The sequence below is a fragment of the Artibeus jamaicensis genome, unplaced genomic scaffold (genome assembly GCF_021234435.1).
Source record: "Artibeus jamaicensis isolate MK-2021 breed Jamaican fruit bat unplaced genomic scaffold, CSHL_Jam_final contig_1028, whole genome shotgun sequence".
NCBI lineage: Eukaryota > Metazoa > Chordata > Mammalia > Chiroptera > Phyllostomidae > Artibeus > Artibeus jamaicensis.
Window position 1 is genome coordinate 3,104,609 of NW_026521201.1, and position 24,657 is coordinate 3,129,265.

The 24,657-nt window shown below is 45.4% G+C and overlaps 1 protein-coding gene across 3 annotated transcripts in view; it reads right to left on the bottom strand.

Annotated features, from left to right (window-relative positions):
• Positions 1–17,325, bottom strand: part of KCNA6 (potassium voltage-gated channel subfamily A member 6) — a 209,883-nt gene extending 192,558 nt beyond the window's left edge. For all 3 annotated transcript variants that reach the window (XM_053662231.1, XM_053662232.1, XM_037152902.2), the window contains exon 1: positions 11,878–17,325. In XM_053662231.1, the coding sequence (XP_053518206.1) occupies positions 15,052–16,644 (1,593 nt within the window). In that variant the 5' untranslated portion in view covers positions 16,645–17,325 and the 3' untranslated portion in view covers positions 11,878–15,051. The remainder of the gene's footprint in view (positions 1–11,877) is intronic.
• Between the last annotated feature and the right edge of the window lie 7,332 nt (positions 17,326–24,657).

The window sequence follows — 24,657 nt, forward strand, 5'->3', positions numbered from 1 at the left end:
TTGAAGCAAAAAGTCAAAAATTGTCTGATCCAACCATCTCACTTTGCAGATGAAGACAATGGGCCAGAGAATCACACTACAAGCTAACATTGCTGAGTGCCAGGCAAGAATTTTTCTGAGAGTCATACAGCAGGTTAAAGATTGACTGAGAATTAGATGCTATTGCCACCTTCCCCATTGTCCACTCGTTCTGACTTTTAGTGGATTTTGTGATGAAAGAAGCAATCGGATATCAGAAACCTCTCCTCAACCCAAGATGTCCAGAAAAGGAGCAGGTACAAAGGCAACAATAGCTCAAGAATAGCTACCTGCTCTCTCCTTTTACCTCTGAGCACAGAAGGGAAACCATGTAAGAAAGAATTGAGTCCTGGGCCGGGTGGTGGATGAGGAGACAAGAGCATCAGATCCTCCTTGGGGACAGCAGAGAAGAGTGAAGTTAAGAGCCATTGGGAGTACAAAGAGCACAGAGAACTCCCTAAAGGCCTTAAATCCCAACACTGGAGGGACCAGGTCCACCAGTGCCTGCAGGATATTGGGAGAGTGTGTCACTCTTGAAAACAGAATGTTAGAAAAGGAGAACGAAGACAGGAAAACCTGGTTACTTACAGCTCACTGCTAGTATTTCTTTCTGTCTGGCTCAGATTATGAATAAGACTGTATAAATATGGTAATTAGTAAAGATATGCTTGAATGTTTTCAGTAAAGGGTCCACTTTAGCTAGGAAAGTGCTTGTGCATACAAACTCGAGCTACCATCTTTGACTTGGTTAACAGCTTGCATAAGAATTGGACTGTTTCACTGTAAGGCAACACCACAAGGATGTTTTCTTTCTAGAGAAGTATCTCTGAAGCGAAGACATTTGCTAGCAAAGTAGAACAGAAACTCTAAGTCTAACAAATAAGACCCATTCTTACAGTTATTTTTCTCAAAGACTTCTATTTAAGAAGGCTTTGTAGGGCAACAGGGAGAGAATGTCTTCTTTTACATTTCCCAGCGCTTTATTGAAATTCTGATTCTATACATCCCTGTACAACTCAAGAAGGGTAATGAAAAACCATACGAATGATCCATGAAAGGTTTGAAAAAACCTTTTCTAAGGGCTCAGGTTCCATGACTCAAATCCATCTCAAGGAGTCGTGGACCTCTTTGAATTTCTCAAAATGTATTTTTTAGATTACAGTTTTTGTGAGATATAAATAGAAGTTACCTCCAAATGGGGGTAGAGACTCTCTGAGGTAAAAACAGCTCAAACAACACTTGGTTAAAGAAATTATATAGGTTTATTTGCTGTAAGACTTTTTGGTACCTTTAATCTTAGGTTCACAGACTTTGTGTATCTCCGAGAGGCAGGACTTCTGAAATACAGTGCCTGGGGAGTCTTCTTCCGTGGGCATGCTATGTAGGACTAACAGTGTGCAGGTTATGCTGGAGACACTCTGGCATAAAGAACTGTTCTAGATGATATGGGAAGTTGAGTATCCACATCAGTAGGCAACAAAGTAGGAGGAAGGAAACTTTAAGTACAGCAGATGTGTCACCAAGATAGGAAAAAAATGTCTTGACAGCAAAGGTTGTGAAGCTCAAACACAAATAGATCGAAGGAGTCTCAGTTACAATTCTCTCCCTCTCTCTTCCTCCCTCTCTCTCCCTCCCTCTCTCTCTCCCTCTCTCTCTCTCTCTGAGGACGTATCAGAATAACCCTGGGATCATTAGGAACATTTTCTAATGGGGCTGGAGCCGAGTAATGGATTCTGTGACTTTCAGAAGCTCCTTCCAGCTCAATTGTATGATCTCATTTTGTCTTATTCTCTACTTACACATCAGGAGCTGAACTGACATTATAAATTAAGTGCATTCCTGAAATATGGACTGTAAGTAAACACATTATCTATTAACTAGGTCATATTTTCCACTGACTAGTATTATAATTCCAAAGAAGAACACCAACTGCAAACACATCACAAAAGGCACATTTGTGAGCATGGTGGGCACTTGAGGAAGCATCCACCTGGTCCATGGGCAGTCTCCTTATAGCCTGTCCTCCCTCTCACAGCCAGCCCAGAAGTCAGGCAGGTGAAGGGCTGAGCCACATGCTCTTCCTACACTTAGTTATTCAACTCACAGTTAATTCGTAAGGGAGCTGAAAATTCTTACTGCTCCCAGGGATTTTGGGTGGATAAGCCACTTCATTGCTTATGTTCTTTTAAAATGAATTTGTCAGAATCCCTGGATATTCTCTTCTGCTGGCTTTTTTTTAGCCTGGAAGAAATTTTTAGCCTAAAAGGGTATCTAGTCCATTTACATGAGTCACCTTTGTTAAAGCCAGGTATTTGATGGTTGAATAGTTGAATCATGCTTAGGTAATACAAATCTATCAAGTGAGAGAAACTCTTGCATACTTATTTCTCAAAAGACTTTTAATTCACAAAAGCTTTGAGTGGTTTCAATTGTTTTAAAGGTTGGGCAATTTTCAGGGGCCTTGCCTATGCCTCATTACTCCACTGAAGCTGGCAAAGAAGAAAGAGACCATGGAAATCATAATCCCCCTTTGTTGGGTGCTTACTACATGCCAGGCCCTGCAATGCAGCTGGTTAGCATTATCTCACTGAATTCCACCAGTCACCATAAGGACATTATAATAATGCCCTAATTTTACAGAGAAGAAAACCAAGGTCACAAAGGATCAAAACATTCCCAGAGCCACACAGTACATACACAGCCAGTGGGTGGCAGCACTGTATGCTGACTCCCGGATGTTGGGTGGGCCGACATCGCCCCCTACTGCACAGTTAAGAGACAAAGGACTCAGACCACGCCTTCATTTCTTCCATCCTGCCTCACCTGACATGGCTAGGAATGGTAGAAAGGCGATGCTGAACACTTGCAAATTTATCACTGGGAGTCCAAATGCAGTAAGAAAAAGAGAAAATGGTAACAGAGTTTCTTAGAGTTCCCACTTTTGAACATATATTTGGAAAAACATCCTTTAGTCCATCCAGTGAATAAAAAAACCTTTCTTTCTCAAATCTGGTCAGCAATTCCCACCATTTCTAATACCATAGCATTCGTTTTCCTTCCATTGAAGGAAGGAATTATGATTGCATGAAGTATGCCATAAACTAAGTTCATTTCTCTTTTAAGTTTATTGTGAGTTTTTAAAAGGCTCCCTTTCATTAGAAAGCACCTCTGATAGGAAAATGATTCTATTATTTTTATACGCATACACACCCACTCACTCACTCATGTAAAAAACAACTTCTGAGAGGTGTACTTATTCAGGAAAGTGAGGCAGACAGGCGGCGAGTAAAAGGTCCACGATAGATTTCCCCTAAGCCCAACCTGATTAATTCAATAAGGGCAAATTGGGAAGAAGGTGTTAATGCAATTTTCTTGATTTTGGATTTTCAGAAGTGAAAGCTGTGCCCAGTGAAGGGTGACCAGTATGAAATCAACTTCTCTCTTGGAATCCTAAAAATTTTGAGTAGATTCGACCCAAAATGCTGTTGAGACTCCTATCTTGAATTCTGGCCCTGAAATATTTTTAATGAAATTACAGGTAAAGCTAGGAAAAGAGGAGACCCTTTCTTTTTTTTTTCTTTCTCTCTTTTTTTAGTTGGTGCTTTATTGGTGCCTTGTTAAAGAAATCTTTTGTTACCCTTTACTCTGACAGTTTCTCCAACAGTTTCTCAAACTTGCTTTTCTTTGGTTTTTGTACTTTTTAATTTACCTTTTATTTAAGTATCACTGGCATACAATCTTATATTAGTTTCAGGTGTACAATATAGTGATTTGACATTTTTATACTTTACAATGTGATCACCTCACTAATTCTAGTAACCATCTGCACTGTGCAAACTTATCACAATATTATTGACTTTATTCCCCTTCGACTTTTCACTCATCCCAACCCTCTCCCCTCTGGTACCCACCCCTCTGGTCTCTGTTCCTATGAGTCTGTTCTGTTGGCTTGGTTTTTTAGACTCCATGTATAAGTGAAAGCATACAGTATTTGCCTATCTCTGCCTGACATTTCACTTGGCCTAATACCCTCTAAATCCATCTATGTTGTTGCAAACGGCAAGATTTCATTCTTTTTTGTTGTTGCATAACACTCCATTGCAAATATACCACCTCCTCTTTATCTATTCATCTATCAATGGACACTTCAGTTGCTTCTGTATCTTGACAATTGTAAATAATACTGTGATAAACATAGGGATGCATATATCTTTTTGAGTTGGTGTTTTTGTTTCCTGTGGATAATTACCAAGAGATGGAATTGCTGAGTTATATGGCATATCTCTTTGTAGTTTTTTTTAGGAATTCCCATACTGTTTTTCGTAGGGGCCACACCAGTGTGCAGTCTCACCAACAAGGCACAAGGAGAGCCTTTTTGAGGACAGCCTTTCCTATCTCTCTCCCAAGACCTTACTGTCAGACATGACTCCACCTTTACAGCCACTTGACTTTTGACCAATAAACTTCACAGATAGTAGAGTCCACCTGAGACCTGAAACTGACTAGGAAGAATCTAGGAATAGAGGCAAGAAAAGATCTGGGATGACTACGGGGTTCAGGATGTCACACAAACACCCGACAGACACAGAGCCCATGGCTGGGAGGCCAACCATTACCTGGGAAATCCATGATCCCACTCGTGAATCCCCATTCTTGACTCTCCCCCATCCCACCAGGAGGAACACAGCAAGGTTTCACTGCTCGACATCACAGAAGTAGGAGGTCATCCTCAAATTGGAGGTACACAAATACCCTGTTTGCTTTTTTCATATTTTAATCCTTTTACATGGAAATCCTTAATGGCATCACACATCTCCCTGCCTTCTCCACTGGACAGAGAACATGAGTGAGCATGTGGTTGATGCCTGCGAGCTCCCTGCTCTCCAAGTGATTGCACATCCTGTCTCTGACCTGGAGTTGTGACTCTCCACCCAGCCCCCAGCCCTCACTCCTGCTCTCACTATCCAGTTCTAACAAGCCCACCTTCTTCCGGCCCAGGTAACAATCCACTGTGACTCAGTACGATGAGATTGCACAGGGAGGCGTCCTGGAGCAGTCACGGGGAGTTGCCCTAAACTTGGCACGCTTCAAGTTGTTGTGGAAATAAATGCACACAGAGGGAAGTGTTTCCCACCTATAAGAAAGACAATGCTGTGGAAACCATGAAAATGACAGACGGCCAAGCTTCAGTGGACCCTGGGCAAAAGACAGCCCAGCCCCATCGATGGAGGCAGCTTCACTCAGCTCCTGCTGGCTGATGTTGGAAAGTCAAAATGCAGGGAAAATGAGACCAGACCTTTAGTTTTTCAATAGAAACCAATATGGTTGTCATATTCTGTATTTGGTAATGTTGTGTCCTATTCGGCGCAGGAGTCACTGATGTAGGACCTGTTGTTTGGAAGGAGTAACCTGCAGTGTTAGGCTTGGTGCTCTGTGACTACTATTTGGAATTCTGCAGGCATACAAAAGCATGAACCAGAGGGTTGTAGATAAAACAAAACAAAACAAAATAAAATAAAATAATTGAACATAATTCCAGAAGAGCAGAGGGTGAGGACAAGGAAGAGAGTCTGGCTGGGTGTGGCTGAAGGTCTGGGCTCCCATATGCACAGGGGGCAGATGGGACCCCAACCCTGAGCACAGAGAGTGCTCCTTCAGGGTGCGTGCTATTTGCCCCAGCATGCCAGACTTTCTCTCTTTCCAGCAATGCCAAAGTGCCCCATGTAGCTGGGGAGCGCCTGTCTGATTTATGGCTCAGCTACCATGACTTCTGGAAACTTTGTTCTCCCTGTGATTTATAAAAGGGATCTGTAACCCAACAATAACTTCTCCTTTTCTACCAGGGCAACAAAGTGCAGGGAAAAGCCTAGCAGCTGGTTCTTTTTCTCGGGGCATCAGGAGTCAGCACTCGTGGGTAAGATACTAACTTTCTGCATTCCTATTCTCCTCTGTAAAACAGAGAAGTCTCAAGTAACCTCTGCTTTCCTGATTTCCAACCTATGACAGTTTCCTGCATCCCAGTTCCAACATTTAACAGAGAGAGCGAAGCCCTGAAAGGTTCAAGGTCCTGGGACTTGGTGAGATTAGAGGCCCAGGGCATGACTGCCCAGGCCAGAGCCTGTGCACCAGCTCCTCTTTGCAAAGTGCAATATACCTTTGGTACTTACTGTCTAGAGTAACAGTTACTAATCTTTTCTTAAAAACCCAGCAACTGATTATCTGATTAACGATTTCTCTAGCTAGGCCTGCTGCCTCTGTACCAAGGAAAGTCAGGAGAAAGACAAAAATGAGATGCAAAAGCATGTAATTCCATTTCCTATGGAAAGCTCAGATAAGGAGTTTGGTTGGGTAGGAACTGAATAAAGTTGGTTTCAAAATGGCTAAATAATCTCTAGGTTTCCATTTTCCATAGAAAAACACACTGAAGTTAGAGTCAGAAAACAGGAGCCCTAGACTCAGCCGTGCCCCAGGTGTCCATGTGAGAGGAGCTAGTCATCCACCTCTGAACCTCGACTCCTCCTACGTGAGGAGGCACTTACTGCCCCTCACAGCCCCCACATTCTGTCCCTGTGACCCTTGATACTCTGCCCTTTGCAATGTGCTGGTGCTTGTGGGAAGGCGTGACGGATTCCTCATCTATTTGGGTTGGAAACTAACTGTTGAAAAAATATTTTCAGTGTATCGTTCTATTCTTACAAGATATATTGAGATTATTTCTATATGTTACATCACATTGTTAAATGCAATTATTTAAAGAGATTCTGCTGTGAATCCTTTAGGCAGGGAGCCTTCTGGTAAAATGACTAGCTATCCTGAGTCAATTTTTTAATGTCATATTTCATCTCAGTGTTTGTTTGAGACAACAAAAGTGAAATCCCAGGGACTGTGCCTTCCTCTGAGAGTGCAGAGGGTCCAGGCCCCACCCCAGTGTTTGGAGCCCCTCTCAGCTGCCTGTCAGAAGGAAGAGCCTGCTCTTCTGAGAGTTTATTCCCCGCTACAACCTCGTTTGGACCTTACAGCCTCACGAAAAGCAAATGGAGTTACCTTCCTTATTTTGCAGATGACAAAACTGAAACCTGGAGAGGTTAAATGAGGTGCAGCTAGTAAGTGATGATTCAGACCAAACTTCTAAAGCAAGCCAACCAAGAAGCTCTGAACTTGGGAAGGGGAGGGTCGTCCCACTGTGTGTCCTGGGCCACGTCCCCGTGGGAAGCTGCAGTGGCTGTGGGAATGAGTTGGGCATCAATAGAGCATTCTGGCCTGAGTAGGAACCCTCAGTGAGAACTGAGGAAGCTCTCTAGTCACAATGGAAGCAACAGGACATCCACAGGAGTAGGGGAGCCGGCTTCTTCTGACTCCAGAGTTTCCTGAGCCCTCTGGCTGAAAGGAGGAAAGGGAACCTGGAGAACGGAATGCCACTGGGTATTCCCACCTGCAAAGTGAGGGGAAAGGTGCAGTGGAGTGTGAAAGTGGCCAGGGAACAGAGCGGGATGCTGAGAATGAGAGCCAGGAAGCTAGGATTTTGAAAGCTACAGAAACTGCACAAAATCTCTGAGCCAGGGGTCTGGCTTACGGGTTCTGTCCCCAGGGCTAACTGTGAGACCCTGCATTTGTTTCAAGGAGGAAGACACAAGGAAGTATGTGAGGAAGGCTCTAATGGAGTGTCAACCCCTGGGACTGCTAAATTGAGAGGTGAGGAGAACAGGGTTGGTAATGAGGAAAAGCTCTATGGAAAGATGTAATACAGCTATGTGCTTTCAGGGCTCCAGAGGGAAAAGGGCAGAGGACACCTGCTGGTTTTCCATCAGAGATAAACCGGCATGTGAATAAAAGCTGGAAAACACTTTCAGGAACTATGAGACCATTCATCTTCTTGCTTACTACCAGCTGGACTCTCAGTGCACTCTGTAACATAATAGCATCACACTCCAGCACACCACATGACATTTTAGGTAAAATGTTCAATTGCTGTCCATCTCATGCAAGACACTCACATACTCTACCAGCCACACTCAAGCAAGCCTTACTTCTGCCAGACCCTGTGTTAACTCAATCCTCAAAACACCTCTATGAAATTGGTAGGTATTGTCCCCCCACTTGACAGAGAAGGAAACTGAGGCATGGTGCAGTGTCAAAACTTTCTCAATATCATTCAGCAGGGCCAACCTGGGATTTGAACCCAGAAATATCTGGCCCCAGAGCCCACACTCCTAACCTCTTTGTTATATGACATGATGTCTGAAAGCACTGGTTGTACTTTACATGAATGGTGCATTCTCATACTTGTAAAACTACTCCCACCAGGGAGGAAAGCAGAGTGAGAATTTGCTGGGCGAGGATGGCACCTCTAGCCCTGGAACTGTGACCCCTCACCGTGCCAGGCTTCCCAGAGGAGAGGAAAGGGACAACAGGTCCTCCGGCCCCTCCCAGGGCAGGACTGGCTTCCTATGTTCTTTCTCAAATCAAAGTGTCTCTGCTGCCAAGAGCGGGTTTGCCTGTCTCCTGGAGACAGCGGTTGTCAAGCCTGAGAGAACAGCAAGCATGTCAAAAATAGCAGCACCAGCAGACTGCGTGGCTGCAATTTCCTTTTGAAATGTCGACTTAGCTCTCACCAAAAGAGCCAGGGTCTGTCTACGCTCCCTGCAGCCTGCAGCTGAGGCTGCTTAGGGTTGCAAGATGTTTGCTAGGGGTGGGCAAAGAGTGTCTACTGAAGAATCCTCTCCATAGCAACAATGATGAGATTGGAGCTGTGTTTAAAAAAAATTATTTGTCATAAAACCCACCATGGCTAGGCCCCAAACAGGTTAAGCAATAGCCAAGGTGAGACCAGTATTAATGATACTGACTACAGTGTGGACCCCCTTTCCCCTTTTGTTCTGGAACTGAGGGAGTCACTGTCCTGTTTGGATCACATTTTGAAAGCAGTCACTGCTAGGTTTAACCCACACCCCCTTAGGCTGCCAAGGGGATGGGGATCAAGAAGGGAAGAAGAGGCCAGGAAAACTCCTTCCTCTGGGAACGCAGAGCAAATGGATGTGAAAAACATGACAATCTCCAACCCCTCAGAGACCTCTCATCCAGACAGAAAAGTGGCTCATCGCGAGGCACAGTGACAGGACCTGGAGCCCATCTGTTATTCCCAGTGGCCTGACCCTGGGAAGCTCCATCCCCTGGTTAGCCCCAAGCTCCAGCCCTGATTCTGTCATGAGGCATCTGTGCAACCTGAGGGGGCCAGGCATGAAGTGGGATGGAGAGAGGAAATCCTACAGTTTAAAGAAGGAATTTCTTTTCCTCCCCTAAGTGACCTTGACAACTAGAACTAGATCACTCTTTGCCTCCTGGGGCAGTAACACACAGTCATAGAATTCCACTGTGTAAATGTACCATAGTTTTTGATCCATTCATTTACTTTGCAATAGCATGGATGGAACTAGAAAGCATAGCATTATGCTGAGTGGAATAAGACGGCGGTGAAAGACAAATACCAGATGATTTCACCTTTAACAGGAACCTAAACAACAAAACAAACAAGCAAGCAAAATATAACCAAAGACACTGAAATAGAGAACAGGCTGACAGGGACCAAAGGGCAGAGGGGAATTTCAGGGGAAAAGGGGAAGGGTTTACAGGAACTAGTATAAAGGACACATGAACAACAACTAGGAGAAAGGGGGGAGTGCTAGCTGGGTGGGCTTAGATGGGAGTAAAAGTCAAAGGCAGAAAAGGAAACAAGACCAAGACGGGAGGGGCGGGGGGGGAAATCAAGAACATAAAAAATAAAAAAAAGAAAACTATACTTGAATAACAATTAAATAAATTAATTTTAAAAAATAACACACAGTCACAACTAATCCAAGCCAGGACACCAGTGGCAGCCAAACTGTCCCGGGGGAAAATATTCTCTGGGAATCTAGTTGGCATTTACATACAGATGCCAGGCAGTAGAAATACTGCCAAAGCAAGAGTTCAGCCAGTGGGGAGAGGAAAGATAAGCAGCAGGACTGGAAGGTGTCATGTGAGGAAAAGCACCAAGGGGAGGGAAGGAGGGAGTCAGGGAATGAAAGGCCAGTAAGAGCAAGAGAAGAGCTCTTCTGTTTGCCCAGAGTACCTGACTATTGGGCCCACTTCAGCAGGCCATGAAGGGTGAATGGCTGCTTCAGGGAAAGGGAGAAGGATGGGAGGATGGAGCCCTGACTCCCACACAACTGCTTCAGGAAGTCTGTGTTTACAGGTGAAGAGATTAGGTGGGGTATTTTGGTTTGCTTGTGGAATTTTTATTGTTTTTGTTTTTGTTTTGCCAGCAAAGTGTAAGTACCTTGGACAAGTTCACTGCCTTAGTCCTATGTAATGAATAATTTTCACTATACTTATTGTAGTTTAATAATGCTAACTATGCTCTACATTTACTGAAAACAGTTTGACCTGTTTTTAGAGTGAAACAATCAAACAAATATACAAATCCTACCATGGTTTGAATGTCCAAAAAAAAAATCAGTTCTTGGTGCAGTCAGTGTGTGAGTAGCAAAGAGCAACAGTGTGAAAGGCCCTAAGGTGTCCCCATATGGCAGAAGAAAAAAAACATAATCCCATCCTGGACACTAATTTGGTCCACCTTAAAGACGCTAAACGTCTCAATTTTTAAATAGAGAACCATTCCCCCAGCCAAGATGTGACTCTCCCAGATTATTGTCACTTTTTTTTCACAGTGTATGATGTTTTTGGTTAATTTATAGAGTTGTGCAACCCTCACCACCATCCTGTTTTAGAAAACTTCCTTTACCCTTCCCCACCTCTGTCCTGCTGCAGGTGGGACTCACCCTGTGATCTACGACCTCCAACAAGAATACACTGGCTCTCTTACAGGCTGGTCGGTAGATCTTATCCATCTTTTCAAGGTGTGTCCCCTGCACTTCGAACCCCTGGGATTTATGTCCTAGGTTTTGTTCTGCCTTCAGTACACAAGAGAGACAGCTGGATGCTCTGAGAAACTTCCAGTGAACTAAGGGCAGTTAGAAGGTCATCCCTGAGTTAAGGCTTTTTCTAGGCTAATTCCATTCTTACACCTTCCTAAGTCATCTTTTCTCTGTACATTTTATTAACTCTACTGTATCTGTGTCTTGAACACCCCTATAAGGACTTTAAGGTTGAGGGACCCTAAGATGAATGTATTTCAGTGCTATATGGCAGAGTATTTATCTGATTCTTACCAGGTTCTCTCGCTCTCTCTCTCTCTCTCTCTCTCTCTCTCTCTCTCTCTCACTCTCTCATCCTTGCAGGTTCAAAACATTTCTGGAAGATAATTTTCTAAACCCCCAGCAATCTCATCTTGCTTCCTAAGTTCAGGACTTCCCTCCACAGAGGCAAGCACAGCAGGAACGGATGGTCTACTGAGATGTCAGGGGAAAGGGAATCCTGAGAACAACTTTCTTAGCAAACACAGCTAGTCCTAGAGTCCCGGAAGTGACCTCCGCAGAAACCTACAGGTGCTCCCAGCCACTAAATGGTGACAAGCAGGAGAGAGAAAAATACACACAGAGGGAAGAAGAGGTTAAAACAACGGAAGGGAAATGTGAGAAGGAAAAAATGCAGCGCAAGGGAAGATGAAAAGAAGGGCAAAATGCAAAGAAGAGACCATTAGAAGGGGTGGGGCAAATCAGCAGTAGGAGAAGAGAAATAGAGAAGAAAACTGAAGTAGATGGAGTCAAAGAACATACACAGAAAGAGAGTGAGGCAGCTGCTAAGTAAAGAAACCCCAAACCCAGATTTCCCCCCAACCCTCTTCCTAGCCCTCCCCACCCTGAGTTCTAATTTGGCCCAAAGGACTGAGCCCATACAAAATTCCCCAGCAGTAGAACCTACCTCAGATGTACTGATGGCCAGCTGTACCTTTCTCTCATCTTGGGGATGATCAAGCAGGAGGACTGTTGCATGTCTTTGTTGAGCCTAAGAAATCCAGGAAGACCTTTGGGAGCTCCCGCTGGCTGGAGTCAGGTGTAAGGATGGCCTAAACCGGCCTTCGCTGGCAGCTGTGAAATCGCCACCCCAGCTGTCACAGCAACGCAGGGTGAATATTCTCTTGGTGCTCAGGGCACAAAATCCACATAAATAGGCTCAGAGTCAAAGAGGGATCACTTGGCAAAATCCTCCACAGAAACTAGGTCAGGTCATAGCCTTTCTGTTTTTCTTCCACATCTTAAGAAGAACCACCTATGAAATTCCCCCCAGGAGCTAGACCATTCCATGGAGGGCAGGAGTTGGGGGGGGGGGAGATTTCAATTTTCTCCATCTTAGAGCTGGGAGGAGCTTCTCTCTGAGGAGATGACAACTCCATGACACTATTATGGATTAAAACCTTATGACTTTTGGTAGGATCAAGTCCCCTCCAATGTTCCCCTTGTCACTTTGAAAAAGATAATATTGACATTGGTTTGACTGGCAGTTGCTTAGCATTCAAGTTTCTGAAGAATCAGAGGTGAGATGAGGCAGCTTCAGTGACTAGGTAGGGAACCAGGAAGAAAGGTCTGGGTGTAAGTTTTAGGGAACCTGCTTTTCCAAAGGTCATGCATTCCTGTCCTGGCACTACCAGACCCTAAGCCCATATGGGGAGATGTCCCATTTCAGAAGCTAGAGATATGTAGTCTCCTATTCTCCCTTGCTGCCCAGATCAGAAGATAGAGAGAACAGACTGGAAGGTTGCTACGGCAACTAGAGTCCCTGGAGAGCCCAGCGCTCCACAAAACCTTTACTTTTGGGCATGCTCTGATTTTAAAAGGAAATGTTTTTTTGTCAGTAATGGTGATGAAGATGATCACGTACACATATATAGAGATACATGCCTACATGTTCCAACATTTACCCTCAGCTGGGCACTTCTTCTTTCCCCAAATGCCCAGGAGTAGCTGAACAGATTTGAGAAAGCAGCACTTTATGGCCCCAGAGCAGGTTTCTGAATCATGAACTCCTCTATCTCCTACTGTGTTTCAGGTGGAAGCTAAGCTCCCAATCAAGGTAGCCTCTGGTCCTGGAAGGGTCCTGCTGAACCTGCCTAAAGAGCAACCTCCTTTCTGAAGGGTAAGAAGAAAGACAGGCCAGTTCAAGAGACTAAGAAGGGATTTAAATAGCTAAGGGCCCAGCGTGGCCTGTTCTTGGGCTTTGGATCCAAGGCAGGAAGTATAAAGTGGGGAGAGGCTTTGCCTGTGGGAGATGGGAGCCAGGAGTAATGAACTAAAAATCAAGTCCATTACCCAAATTCACACATTTGCATAGCATCATCCCCAGCTTCCTAGATGTGTTCATTGAACATTCCCCATGAGGTAGGGAGGGGAAGACATTGATGTTCCCATGTTATGGGTGGGGAAACTGAGGCACAAAGCGGGTGGCGCCAAAATTACCCTGTAATGCTGTGGCAAAATCCAGACTGAGATCTGGCACTCCCAGGAGCCACCGTGTCTCTCAAGAAAACCCTCAAAAGGCTGTCCCTCATAAGTTGCTCTTCGAGAAAATTTTCTTAAAAAAATTCTCATCCAAGAGTCTTAAAGCATAGATATAAAATTAAAAACATGTTAACAGTCCTTTTGGTTTCTGAACTGTACCCCAAAGAGCTCAGAATAGTACATCACAGTTTATCAAGGCAACAAACAAATGACAATGTTACCTGGAGAGAAATGAGGGAAGGTGAGCAGTGTGATGGAAGGCAGGAGTTTCACGATGGAAGGAGATGGTTTAGTCCAGTGGTGACTCGCCACCTTTCCTTACCAGTTAGAGCAAGTCAGATGAAGCTCCAAGGGTCAGGGCAGCCAAACGTCTGCTTGACTCAGTGAAAAACCTCTAGCAGTGTGGTTGTCAGCAAAGAAAGAATGCTTTTTTCTTACTCTAAACTACCTATTCCATTCCCAACAAGACAGAAAGAGCCCCACACTAGCATCCAATGTGTACTTTCACCTCTCTGCAGGTTTGAGCTGGAATTTGTTTCAGAAAGCCTTCAACTGTCCTAAATCAAATTCAGAAGAAGAAGGGTGGAGAGCTAGAGAGGTTGGGGGAAAGTGAGGGAGAGAAATCTGCCATCTGCAAGAAGATTCCTCTGCCTGTCTGAGATGACAGTATCTGTTTAAGTGACACCTCTCTTCAGATTGTGTGGACATGCCAGTTCCTGACTCTATTTGGCCATTTCTCCTGGCTTTGTGGTTCCCTTTCACTAGTTTCTCTGCATAGGAAGGCACTTGCACACAGATTATTTGATTCTGAGAAAGAACCTTCCTGGAAGCTAGAGAGAGTCAGGGGATCTTGGTGGGGGTGGAGAGGAGGGTGGACAGGACTAAACATAGACTAAATACTGATGTCTACTGTGTCGGAGTTCACCTGGAAGAATCCATTGACCCCTTTGGTCCAGGACTCACATTAATATCCACCAGATGGCCAAGTTTAATTGTAGTTTCTCTAATTCCACCCAAGATTAAAGAAGAATAACATATTTTGAGGTTGTGCATCTAAAGGCTCTCCCAAGGGCCCTCTGCAGGATGCTAACAGGTATCAACAAGGCCCCGGAATAAAACCACAAGATGAGTATGGTTTCTGTCCTCCAGCTTCTGCCAGTTACCACCTGACCAGAAGCTGAGACAAGTGCATGACCCAAAACAAAGGGCACTAAGGACAGACACAGGACCCGGGTGTAACCTGGTTTCCATCCAATTGACATTGCCGTACCTACAGCTAAGAAGTCTCAAACATGAAAACTCAGAGTCTTGAAGGAAAATCAGACAGAAATGTCACCCACATAACAGAAGATAGGCATGAATGGGTGGCACCACTGGCATTTCAAAAATATCACTTAGATGGATAAAACTTGAATGCTGCAGGGACCAAGCAACAAGGTTGACAGTCCAGGTATTTGGTCCTGGATGCCATGCACTGGGGATTGGGGAAAGAGTCAGGAAGTCACCTGAAGCTCAGGTGAGAGTTGTGGAGAATGAGAAGGAACCCTCAGAAATTACTTGCTTTGGGTCACCCTTCTCATGCAGGCCCTTCCTGCGTCGGTCAAACCTCTGTGAGCATCCTCTTCTCTGCATACATCCGATGGGGAGTGGGAAGGTAGCTGGGTCTCCGTTCCCGGGTGGCCTCAGAGAATTCAGTCTTGCCAAGTCCATTGTCGGCTGCCTTCAGGTCCGGTGCAGGTTGCCCACAAGTGACATGGGTGTACTGGCCTTGCTCCTCCTGCTCCGTCTCCCGGTGGTAGAAGTAGTTGAAGTTGGAGACAATGACGGGCACCGGTAGGGCAATGGTGAGGACCCCAGCAATGGCACATAGCGAGCCCACAATCTTGCCACCAACTGTCATGGGGTACATGTCCCCATAACCTACTGTGGTCATTGTAACCACTGCCCACCAGAAGGCATCCGGGATGCTGGGAAAGAGTGAATCATCATCATCAGCCTCTGCAAAGTAGACAGCACTGGAGAAGAGGATGACGCCAATGAAGAGGAAGAAGATGAGCAGGCCCAGCTCCCGCATGGAGGCCTGCAAGGTCTTGCCCAGGATCTGCAGCCCCTTTGAGTGGCGGGAGAGCTTGAAGATGCGGAACACCCGGACCAGGCGGATCACGCGGAGGATGGCGAGGGACATGGCCTGCTGCCCGTTCTGGCCACCCCCTCCACTGGCTGACTGCTGCTCCTGCTGCTGCACCAGCTCAGTGCCCAGCGTGATAAAGTAGGGGAAGATGGCTACCAAGTCAATGATGTTCATAATGTTTCGGAAGAAGGCTGGCTTGCTGGGGCAGGCAGAGAAACGCACCAGGAGCTCGAAAGTGAACCAAACAATGCACAGAGTCTCCACCAGAAAGAAGGGGTCTGTAAAGAAGGAGCCCCCAAGAGTACTTAGTGAGGATGAGCCCCCTGCCCCCATTCCCCCAGGAGTGATGCCAGGATGAAATGTATAGGTATCATCTTCATCCTCCTCTTCCTCCTGACTCCCCCTGGAAACTGGGGAGACTCTGCCCACACCACCGCCATTGCTTCCACCTCGAACATCTGCACGAAACTGGGGCAAAGTCTCCAGGCAAAAGATGACGATGGAGATGAGAATGACCAACACAGAGACGATGGCGATGCCCCTGGCCGGCCCAGAGCTCTCCGGGTACTCGAAGAGAAGCCAAACCTGGCGCTGGAAGGGCTGGGAGGGCAGAGGCTTCTCGTCCTCACCACCTTCCGGCAGGCAGCCCTCGTCCTCTCGGAAAGCCGCCAGGGCCTCGTCCCCCAGTTGGTAGAAACGGATCTCCTCCAAGAAGATGTCCAGGGGCACGTTGACCGGCCTCCGCAGCCGGCCCCCCGACTGGTAGTAGTAGAGGATGGCGTCGAAGCTGGGCCGGTTGCGATCGAAGAAGTACTCGTTCCTCAGCGGGTCGAAGAAGCGGACCCTGCGGCCTGGGTCTCCCAGCAGAGTGTCGGGAAAGAGCGACAGGGTGCGCAATTGTGTCTCAAAGCGCAGCCCGGAGATGTTGATCACCAGCCGCTCACTACTACAGCAGCCCCCGCCCGCGCCGTCCTCCGGGAAGTCTCCCGCATCCTGTTGCTCCCCCTCCGGCCCACGGATCTCCCCCGGCGCCGCCAGCGTAAGGGATTTCTCCGATCTCATGTCCTCCCCTTTGTGCTCTGCCCGCCACTGGAACGGTGCCCCAGACACAACCTCTGGAGCGCAGCAGTGCTTCCCAACGCCTGGCTGCGCCCTCTTTCTAGGGTGGGGCTCCCGCTCCTCCGAGCTAGCTGTCTGACCTGGGGTTGGGTCCGTGAGCCATGAAGCCCTGGTCCCTGCAAGGCTAGGTCAGGGGAGGTGCCCTGGGTGCGGAGGATTTGGCTCTGCGCCTCCAGTTGTCCACGCTGGGTGCTTAGAGCTTGCTGGGATACCTGGAACAGCAAACTGGCGCGTGTGATACTGGATGTCCGAAAAGACGCTTGGCTTCGCCCACTCCGTGCCCGAGACTGGGCTCCAGGACGCAGGGGTCCGCAGTGGGAGCACTTCCCAGCTCTCACGCGCTTCTCCAACAGCTCAAGCCCCCAGACTGCCTCGGGTACCAAAGCGCCAGATGCGCCTCCCTCAGGCTCCACTAAGACTCCTGGTGGGGCTCGGCCTCCGCCCTACGTCCACCGCAGGCTCCTTCTAGCCAAGGTCGCTGTTCCCGCCACAGCCGCCACCTCCCCCTTATGGGCCTGGCCGCAGGGCTAGGAAAGGGCCCTGGGGCTGCCCCGGCGCCGGGGCGCGGGGACCCACCTCCCCACAGCTCAATCCTTTGCTGCAGCCACCGCAACTGCAGCTGCTCAGCTCTCCGCTCCGTCCTTCCTTCCCAACACTCACTCCCCAAGTGACGTGGCAGGCCCCGCCTGCTGCCCCCTCCCACCCCACTCCCACATCACACCCCTCGCCCGGCCAGGGGCTGCTGCGAGCCGTGGCACTGTGGGAATAGACACACACTTGGCTCATCAGTAATCTTTCCCGCGCTCTCCCGGCACGCCTCTCCTTTCTCAAGATCATATTCACGGCCCCCCTAAACAAGCACCAATATCCTCATACCACACCCCCTCCACCCCTGCAATCAGCTTTTCTCAATGTCAATTTACAGCATTGACCTGCGCAGTGCATTTCATCAATAAGAAAACACATCCCGCCCCACCACACACATAGAGTACTGTGCCTCCCCACTCATCCAGAAATGTAATGAAAAAATCAAATCATACTTTGCCCTTCTGTGTTTACAAAGATCTATTTGCTAGTTCTCCAATCTCTATTGAAAGCATTTTTGCTCCTCAGGAAGCATTTTTGAGATTTCTTGAGAACTTCCAATTTAAATTGTACTCCAGTGTAAGTCTCCAGGGAACCCCATACCTCCCACTGCAAACCTGGGAGGGCACAGCTGCAAGTTTCCTAGGACTGCAAAGTGAGAGTAAAGAAAGGTATAAGGAGTCACCCATTGCCTTTCCCATCAGGAGTTTTCCACGGGAGCAGGGAGTCCTGGGAACTTAGGCAGCAGGACCAGTGAAGAATGAACCAGAAGATGGTGGCGTCTCAGAGGGAAGTGCATCCTAGAATTCATTTGCTCCCAGTCTCCCTGGGAAGGCATTTGGAATGTCTGCTTATGGTGCAGACAAGAAAAGGGATGAGGGGAAAGGCCATGTAAGAGTGTTGATAAAAAGTAATAGCTACGTCTGCTGAGCATCTAGTAGTGCTGGCCACTGGCGAGGGGCTTTGCCTGTGCTCTCTCCCTCACTCCTCCAACCCTGTGAGAAAGACGGCCTCTGCTCTGAGTAATGTTACAGGGAAGACCCACCTGGCCACATCCGTGTAGGGACCAGATGTGTTCTTGATTATTTCCCCAACTCTCCAGGAGGGAGGCAGTGACAATGACTTTCCATCCATTTCTGCCAAAGACCATACAGCCTTTTGCCACTAGATTAGACAGGTTGGTGTCTGGTGGGGGAAGGGCTGGTCTGATCTTTTCAGACTGTCCCTCCCGGGTAAGCTTAACATTTGCTTCTCTTTACCTCAGTTTTCTCTTTTTGGGTGTCTATGGCCAAATTAATGGGCTGACAACTACAAGGTGTTTCTGTGTTGCTTCTGCATATTAGGTCATTTGTCAGTGTTCATTGATAATCACAATGGAAATGATAGGTAAAGGTACCACAAGATGCATGTAAGAATTATTTGCATTGCATAACTGTTTTAAAACCAGTGGCTTGCTCCCAGAGGAGTGAGGGAACAGGGAACAAAGTCTGCTTTGGGAGGTATAGAGAAGAACTCTGGTGGTGGGTGGGGAGGAGAGAGACTAGCATATCACTGAGTCTTCATTCTCTAGTTTTGTCCCTCACTGGACTTGCCAGGCAATAGTTACTGCCTCCTTTCTATGCTTGTACTCTTGGTTTCCACTCGCTCCTCTCACCTTGCACGTTTCAGTGAAAGGCAAGAAAGAGCAAGTGTTCCAAGTCACCCAGTTACTAGTTTTCCTATTTACAGGCTATGTAATTAAGCAATTCAGACTTCAACCCAGTAAGTTGTTCCATTCAAAAATTATTTTTAAAGGAGAGAAGAGGAAACCAACAAGAGATACAACATAGAAGATACTGTTTTACTCTTGTCCAATTATCTGTAATCATTTTCTGGGTTGTAAATTGATTACTTATGATTCTTTTTGTCTTTGTTTTCAAATTTTGTAATGAAATATTCACTTGCATGTTTGTTTTTGTTATCATCATTTTTATTCACTAGTTTATCGACTAGGCCAACAACTCTTCAAGACAACCCTTGGAGGCACATGGGCCAGAACCTGCATTCTGCCAGAAGGGCACAGTCTAGTGCCTCAGCAGGAGCCACCCTTCCAGTACCCCATGGGTTAAGCCTGCTAAGTTACAGGCAGAGCTGGTGTTCCATGTTTGCCTTTACAGGAGGCATAAGGCTGTGCCCTGGGAGACACAGGGAGGTTCCCCTGGAGGGCAAAGCCATTAGCAAAGTCGTGAATCAGAATTCTGTTTTTAGTTCTTTTGTGAAACAGAATCATTTCTTAGCTTTAGAAAAGCCCTGTGCTGAAATCATTCCTCTCCAGCAAAGAGGAAGGGTAAAAATCACACCTTTAGAAGCCCCAGTTCCTAGGTGAAGGAACACAAGCAGCATGACCTTTCTTCAGAATTCACTGAGCACTGATTTCACGACAGCACATATTTTCCTTGTTGTATCTGAATTCAGATGTTTGCAATAAGGGTACGAATCTCTCATTCATTTATCAAGTATTAATTGAGGAGCTACTGAGTGCCCATCACAGTGCCAGGTGCTGGAGATTTAGCAGTGATCTGAACAAAATATCTGTTCTAATGAGTTTACCTTTTCATGCAATAAATACATTCTAGATGGAAAAATTTAACACAGTAAATAATAAAAAGGATATCCACATACTGTAGTAAATGCTCCGAAGAAAGTAAATGAGGTGTTATGTCACAAGTGAACCTGGGAATCCAACTTTGCAGAGGGTAGTTGGGAGAGTTCCTCTGTTGAGATAATCTTCCAACTGAAAATTCAAAAAATAAGAATGAGCCAGCCATGCTACAAGCAGGGAAATAGCACTCTGGGCAGACAAGTGCAAAAAGCCCAGAGCTAGAAAGCTCATGGGTGTCCAAGGATGATAAAGCAGGCAATGTACTGGGAAGAGAATGGGCAACGGGTGGGACACACAGGATGAGGCTAAAGAGGAAGCAAAGGGCACATTCTTGCTCAGGTTTTAACTTAAGGGTGACGTATGCAAAACCAATGATGGCTCTCAAGCAGAGGAGAGACTCAGCATGATTTACATAGAGGTTGTCAGCAGAATAAATTACAGAGGGGCAAAAGAAATAAATAAGACCAGGAAATTGTAGTGGTCTGGGGAAAAGGTGACAGTGTCTTAAAGGTAGGGTGACTATAGATAGAGTGGGGAGGAGGCGGGGGTGAGGATGGGAAGGGCTTAAAAGATAGAATCATCAGGAACTGGTGATGAATAGGACATGAGAAATAAATAATGAATGCCACGTTTTTGGTCTCAGCAAGTAGGTAGGTTGGTGGTGCAATTTATTGAGAAAAGGGAGATGAGGGGTTAAGCATGACTTTGTTTTTAGACATATTAAGAGGCAAATTAGACATGCAAATGAAGACATCAAGGAGGCTATTGCTTATCTAAGTCTGAAATATGGTAGAGAAATTTATGATTTAGGAATTTAAAAAATATTTAATAATATTTAAACTTATGGCACTAAAGTCTTCTGAAGACATAGAATATATACAATGAAAAGGAACATAACCAAGAACAAATCCTTCACATATTCAACAACTTGCAGTTCAAGTTCAGGAGAAAGAGGAGCCAGCAAAGAAGACCAAGGGGTTCTCATGAGGTAAGAGGAAAACCAAGAGAAGGGGTTGTTGGAAATCAACAAGTAGGACTAGACTCCAGGGGTCCCATCCTCCCAAGCTCATGCTGACCTTCTAGCTGAACACAAACTACATCAGATCAGGAATACGTGGTGGGAGGAACAAGCCATTAGGGAAAATCATCCATAGGCAATGTATGTGGCAACCAAGATGAACTCATATAATATGGCACACAATTTAATAATGATTTATGTTCCCATTTCTGTCCTGGATCTGAAAATGTACTCGAGTTATATAAATTGTACTTTTATTCCATTTTCCAGGCTTCTCTTAGTACATTTTTTTACCTTTCCCTGTGTGGTGTGTGTGTACACATGCACTCACTTGTCATTACCCCAGCAGTAAAATCCTTTTAGTATTCCTCTGAAGAGAGAGGATGGTGCTCAGAAGCTCAGTCTTGTTTCTTTCAATGATCTCTGGGAATGGTTCTTTTCACTGCCCTATCTCCCACAAACATGTGTGGAAGGAAAGAATAGTAAGTAGCCAACTTCCTCAGTTCTCACTGAGTTCCCACAAGTATACACACACCCTCCCTGAGAAGAATCACCCCTCTCTTTAGCTTTCCGCTGTAGAGAGCAAACCACACAGTGATTATTGTGGGCAGGGGTGATGCGTCAGACACTGTGTCCTTCATCTTACTGTCTCACCTCTGAGCAAGGCTCACTGCCCCAGACCTTCTGTTCTTCAGGATGACCAATGTGGAAGTTCCTCTGACCAGAGGACAATCTTCCTCATGACTCATCCCCCTTCTTCCTGAGTCATTTTTACTCATTCTCTCAACCTTCCCTAATTTTCTTTGCTGGGGAGATGAAGGAAGGAAGCTTTGAATCCCAGGGTAAATGGGCAGAATAATAAATAATTCTATATTCTGCACACAATTTTTACTATTCTTCTCTTGTTCCCCTTCTTCTATACAGACACCATCCCAAAATTTAGTCACCAAAGAATTACATTAAAAAAGAAATAAATTACATCAAAGAATTACAAAAAAGAAATTAATTTCCTGTGAATAGCACTCGCTGGTTCCACACACTAATTGACATCCACTACCCACACTTGATAGGATAACTCTAACACCAAAATCCCTTCTACTAGTTTAGTCTTAGAAGCATCGCTTGGAAGCACCATGACCATTTCTCTCCTTCTGGAACCAAAGTGGACAAAGGGAAGGACAAATGCAAATACATATTCTGTTAACAAGTATCATTTATAATTAGCTGCTTAGCCAAAGTTTTGATGATGAGGAGAAGAATAATGATGCTATGGCTCATGATGATGATACTACAAAGTGCTGATGGTGATGATGAATTCACAAGAAAAAGTTCTAACACTTCTTGTTTGAGTGAAGCTGTATATTGAAAGAAGGAATGCATTAGACAGCCATGCCATGAGAAACAACCTCCCTAGGAAACAACTAACCATACTGAGAAACAAATCCATAAAGGACCCCTTATCTTTCAGGGAGTATCCCAAAAGAGCTTCTTTGCATCACAGGTTTGTGCTTCTTCATCCCATTCCCCTACAGTGGCAGTCATTAGTGCTTTTTTGCTAAACACCTCCAGCTCCCTATGTTTCCAGGCCATGGGAATTCTACTTTTTAGCTCACTTATGGTTAGACCAGGCAAGTAGTTCTGACCAATACATTATAAGCAGAAGTCATATGTGTCATTTCCAAACCAAAACACTTAAGTACCAATGCAGAAGCCTCCAGAGTTTCTTTGCCCCAGCCACAAGGCCAGTATGGCTGAAGAGTGGCTGTTCATTAGAGTGAGGTGTGTTCCAGAGTGAGCTGACATGGAGACGGACCCCCAGCCAAAGCAGAAGGAATGGTCTTGAACTAAAAACAATCCTTTGTTGTTCTAAGGATTCTTTTAATCCTTAGATTAAACAACAAAAAGGATTGTTCTAATCCTCTGATACTTGGGAATTGATTTGTTACCCCAACATACTCCAGTCTATCTAAACGGACTCAGTAGTGGAACCCAGAAAGGAGGAGCAGCTATAACCAAAACATAAACTTGGTTTAGTGGCCAAATAATGGGTGGTGAAGAAACTTCACTAGAGGCTGTCAAGGGCAATTCATGTCATAAGTGGCAAAATATTTGAAAAACTGGTAATTGTGATAACTTAGAAGGCAGATAATGCTCCTAAATTTACATATCTTGAAAGAGGCTCAAAAATAGATTATTAGAATCACATGGTGGCTACTATGGGCTGCCTCTGACAATATAATACAAGATATTGATGAGCTCAGAAAAGTATTGACCAGTAGGCAAGCAGAGATGAAATGGACAATAGAGATCCCAGAAATACGGGGATTTTCGGGGTTGAAGAGGCAACTGCTTCTCATTTCCAATAAGAAATAAGTACAACTTTAAAAACAACTCTGTGCAAGAAGGGGTTGATTCACAGAACAAATCAGCATGAGGCAGTCACACCCATTGCTAACACCTTGGAATGAAATAGGGTGTTTTAGAGCAATGCCTAATTAAAGTTTTGAAATTATAGCTTCCTAAAAAAATCACTTGACTGGACAAAGTGGCTTGGGGGGGGGGAAACTAGAGGTTTACTATATAGAAAACTGATACACTCAAATTATCTACCATTAAGTTCATCTCAAGAAGAAGCATGGGTATGGTTATTGGCTATGGCACATACAGCTGCCTGGATAGATAAAAAAAAATGCCTAAGAATACTTAAGTCAAATTGCCAAAGGAACCATGACCTGAACTAAACTACGCATGACTGTTCAAGACTTGAAATAATTTCTAGGGCCCTACATTTTTATGGTCAAGAAGTAAAGTGACAAAGTTGCTCAACTTTCAAGGAGGGTGTCACTTGCAATGCCAATCTCAGACATGACCAAGGAAGAAAGTGGAGGAAAAGGAATGTTCCAGAGGGAGAAGCCAAGGGGCAGAGAACAGTGGACTGAGAGCCTCTCCCAGGCAGCCAAATAAGCCTAACTCTATTTAGCAGGGTTTCTTTCAGAATCACTATGGATCGGCGATGCATGTGCTTCTCCCATCTTTCCCATTTCTGAATGGGAATATTGATTAAAGCTTTCCTGTTCTAAATCAACCATTGTTGGTTATATTGTGGGAGAGGGAAAGATACCTTGTATTTTTGGTTCCTTCCATTTCTGAATTAGGAGGAGTCACATTCATAACTGATGTAGAGACCAGAACATGTCACTCCCTAATGTAGACTACTTCACACCACTGAAGCTCCTAGAATTTTAACTCAATCCCAGGACTAGATAGGACTTCTGGGTTGTTTCCCTTAGGGAGTTAGCACAGTTTGCCTGTGGGAGCCAAACATTTTGTGATCAGAAGTTGCTATTTACCAAATATTTCCAACTCTCCACCTACTGGGCATGTGATAGGATTGGGTCCTTCCTTGTCCACGTGTGGCTGAGGAAGATTATGTGACTAGTTCTAGCAAGTGAGTTGTGACACGTGCTCTATCTTGCCTGCAGCACTCAATCACCAGAGCTCTTTTCTCTCCCACACTGATTCCACACTTGAGAAGCTGCCTGCTCTACCTTGTATGACCTGGCTTGAAAGACATACAGCAGATCCCCAAGAACATTGGTCAGGGGTATGTACTGTAAGATCTCATTTAACATTATCAATAGTTAAGACTTTAAATGAAATGATGTATAACAAAGCCAACTTTACCGCAACCTGATTGACATGAGTTAAATTC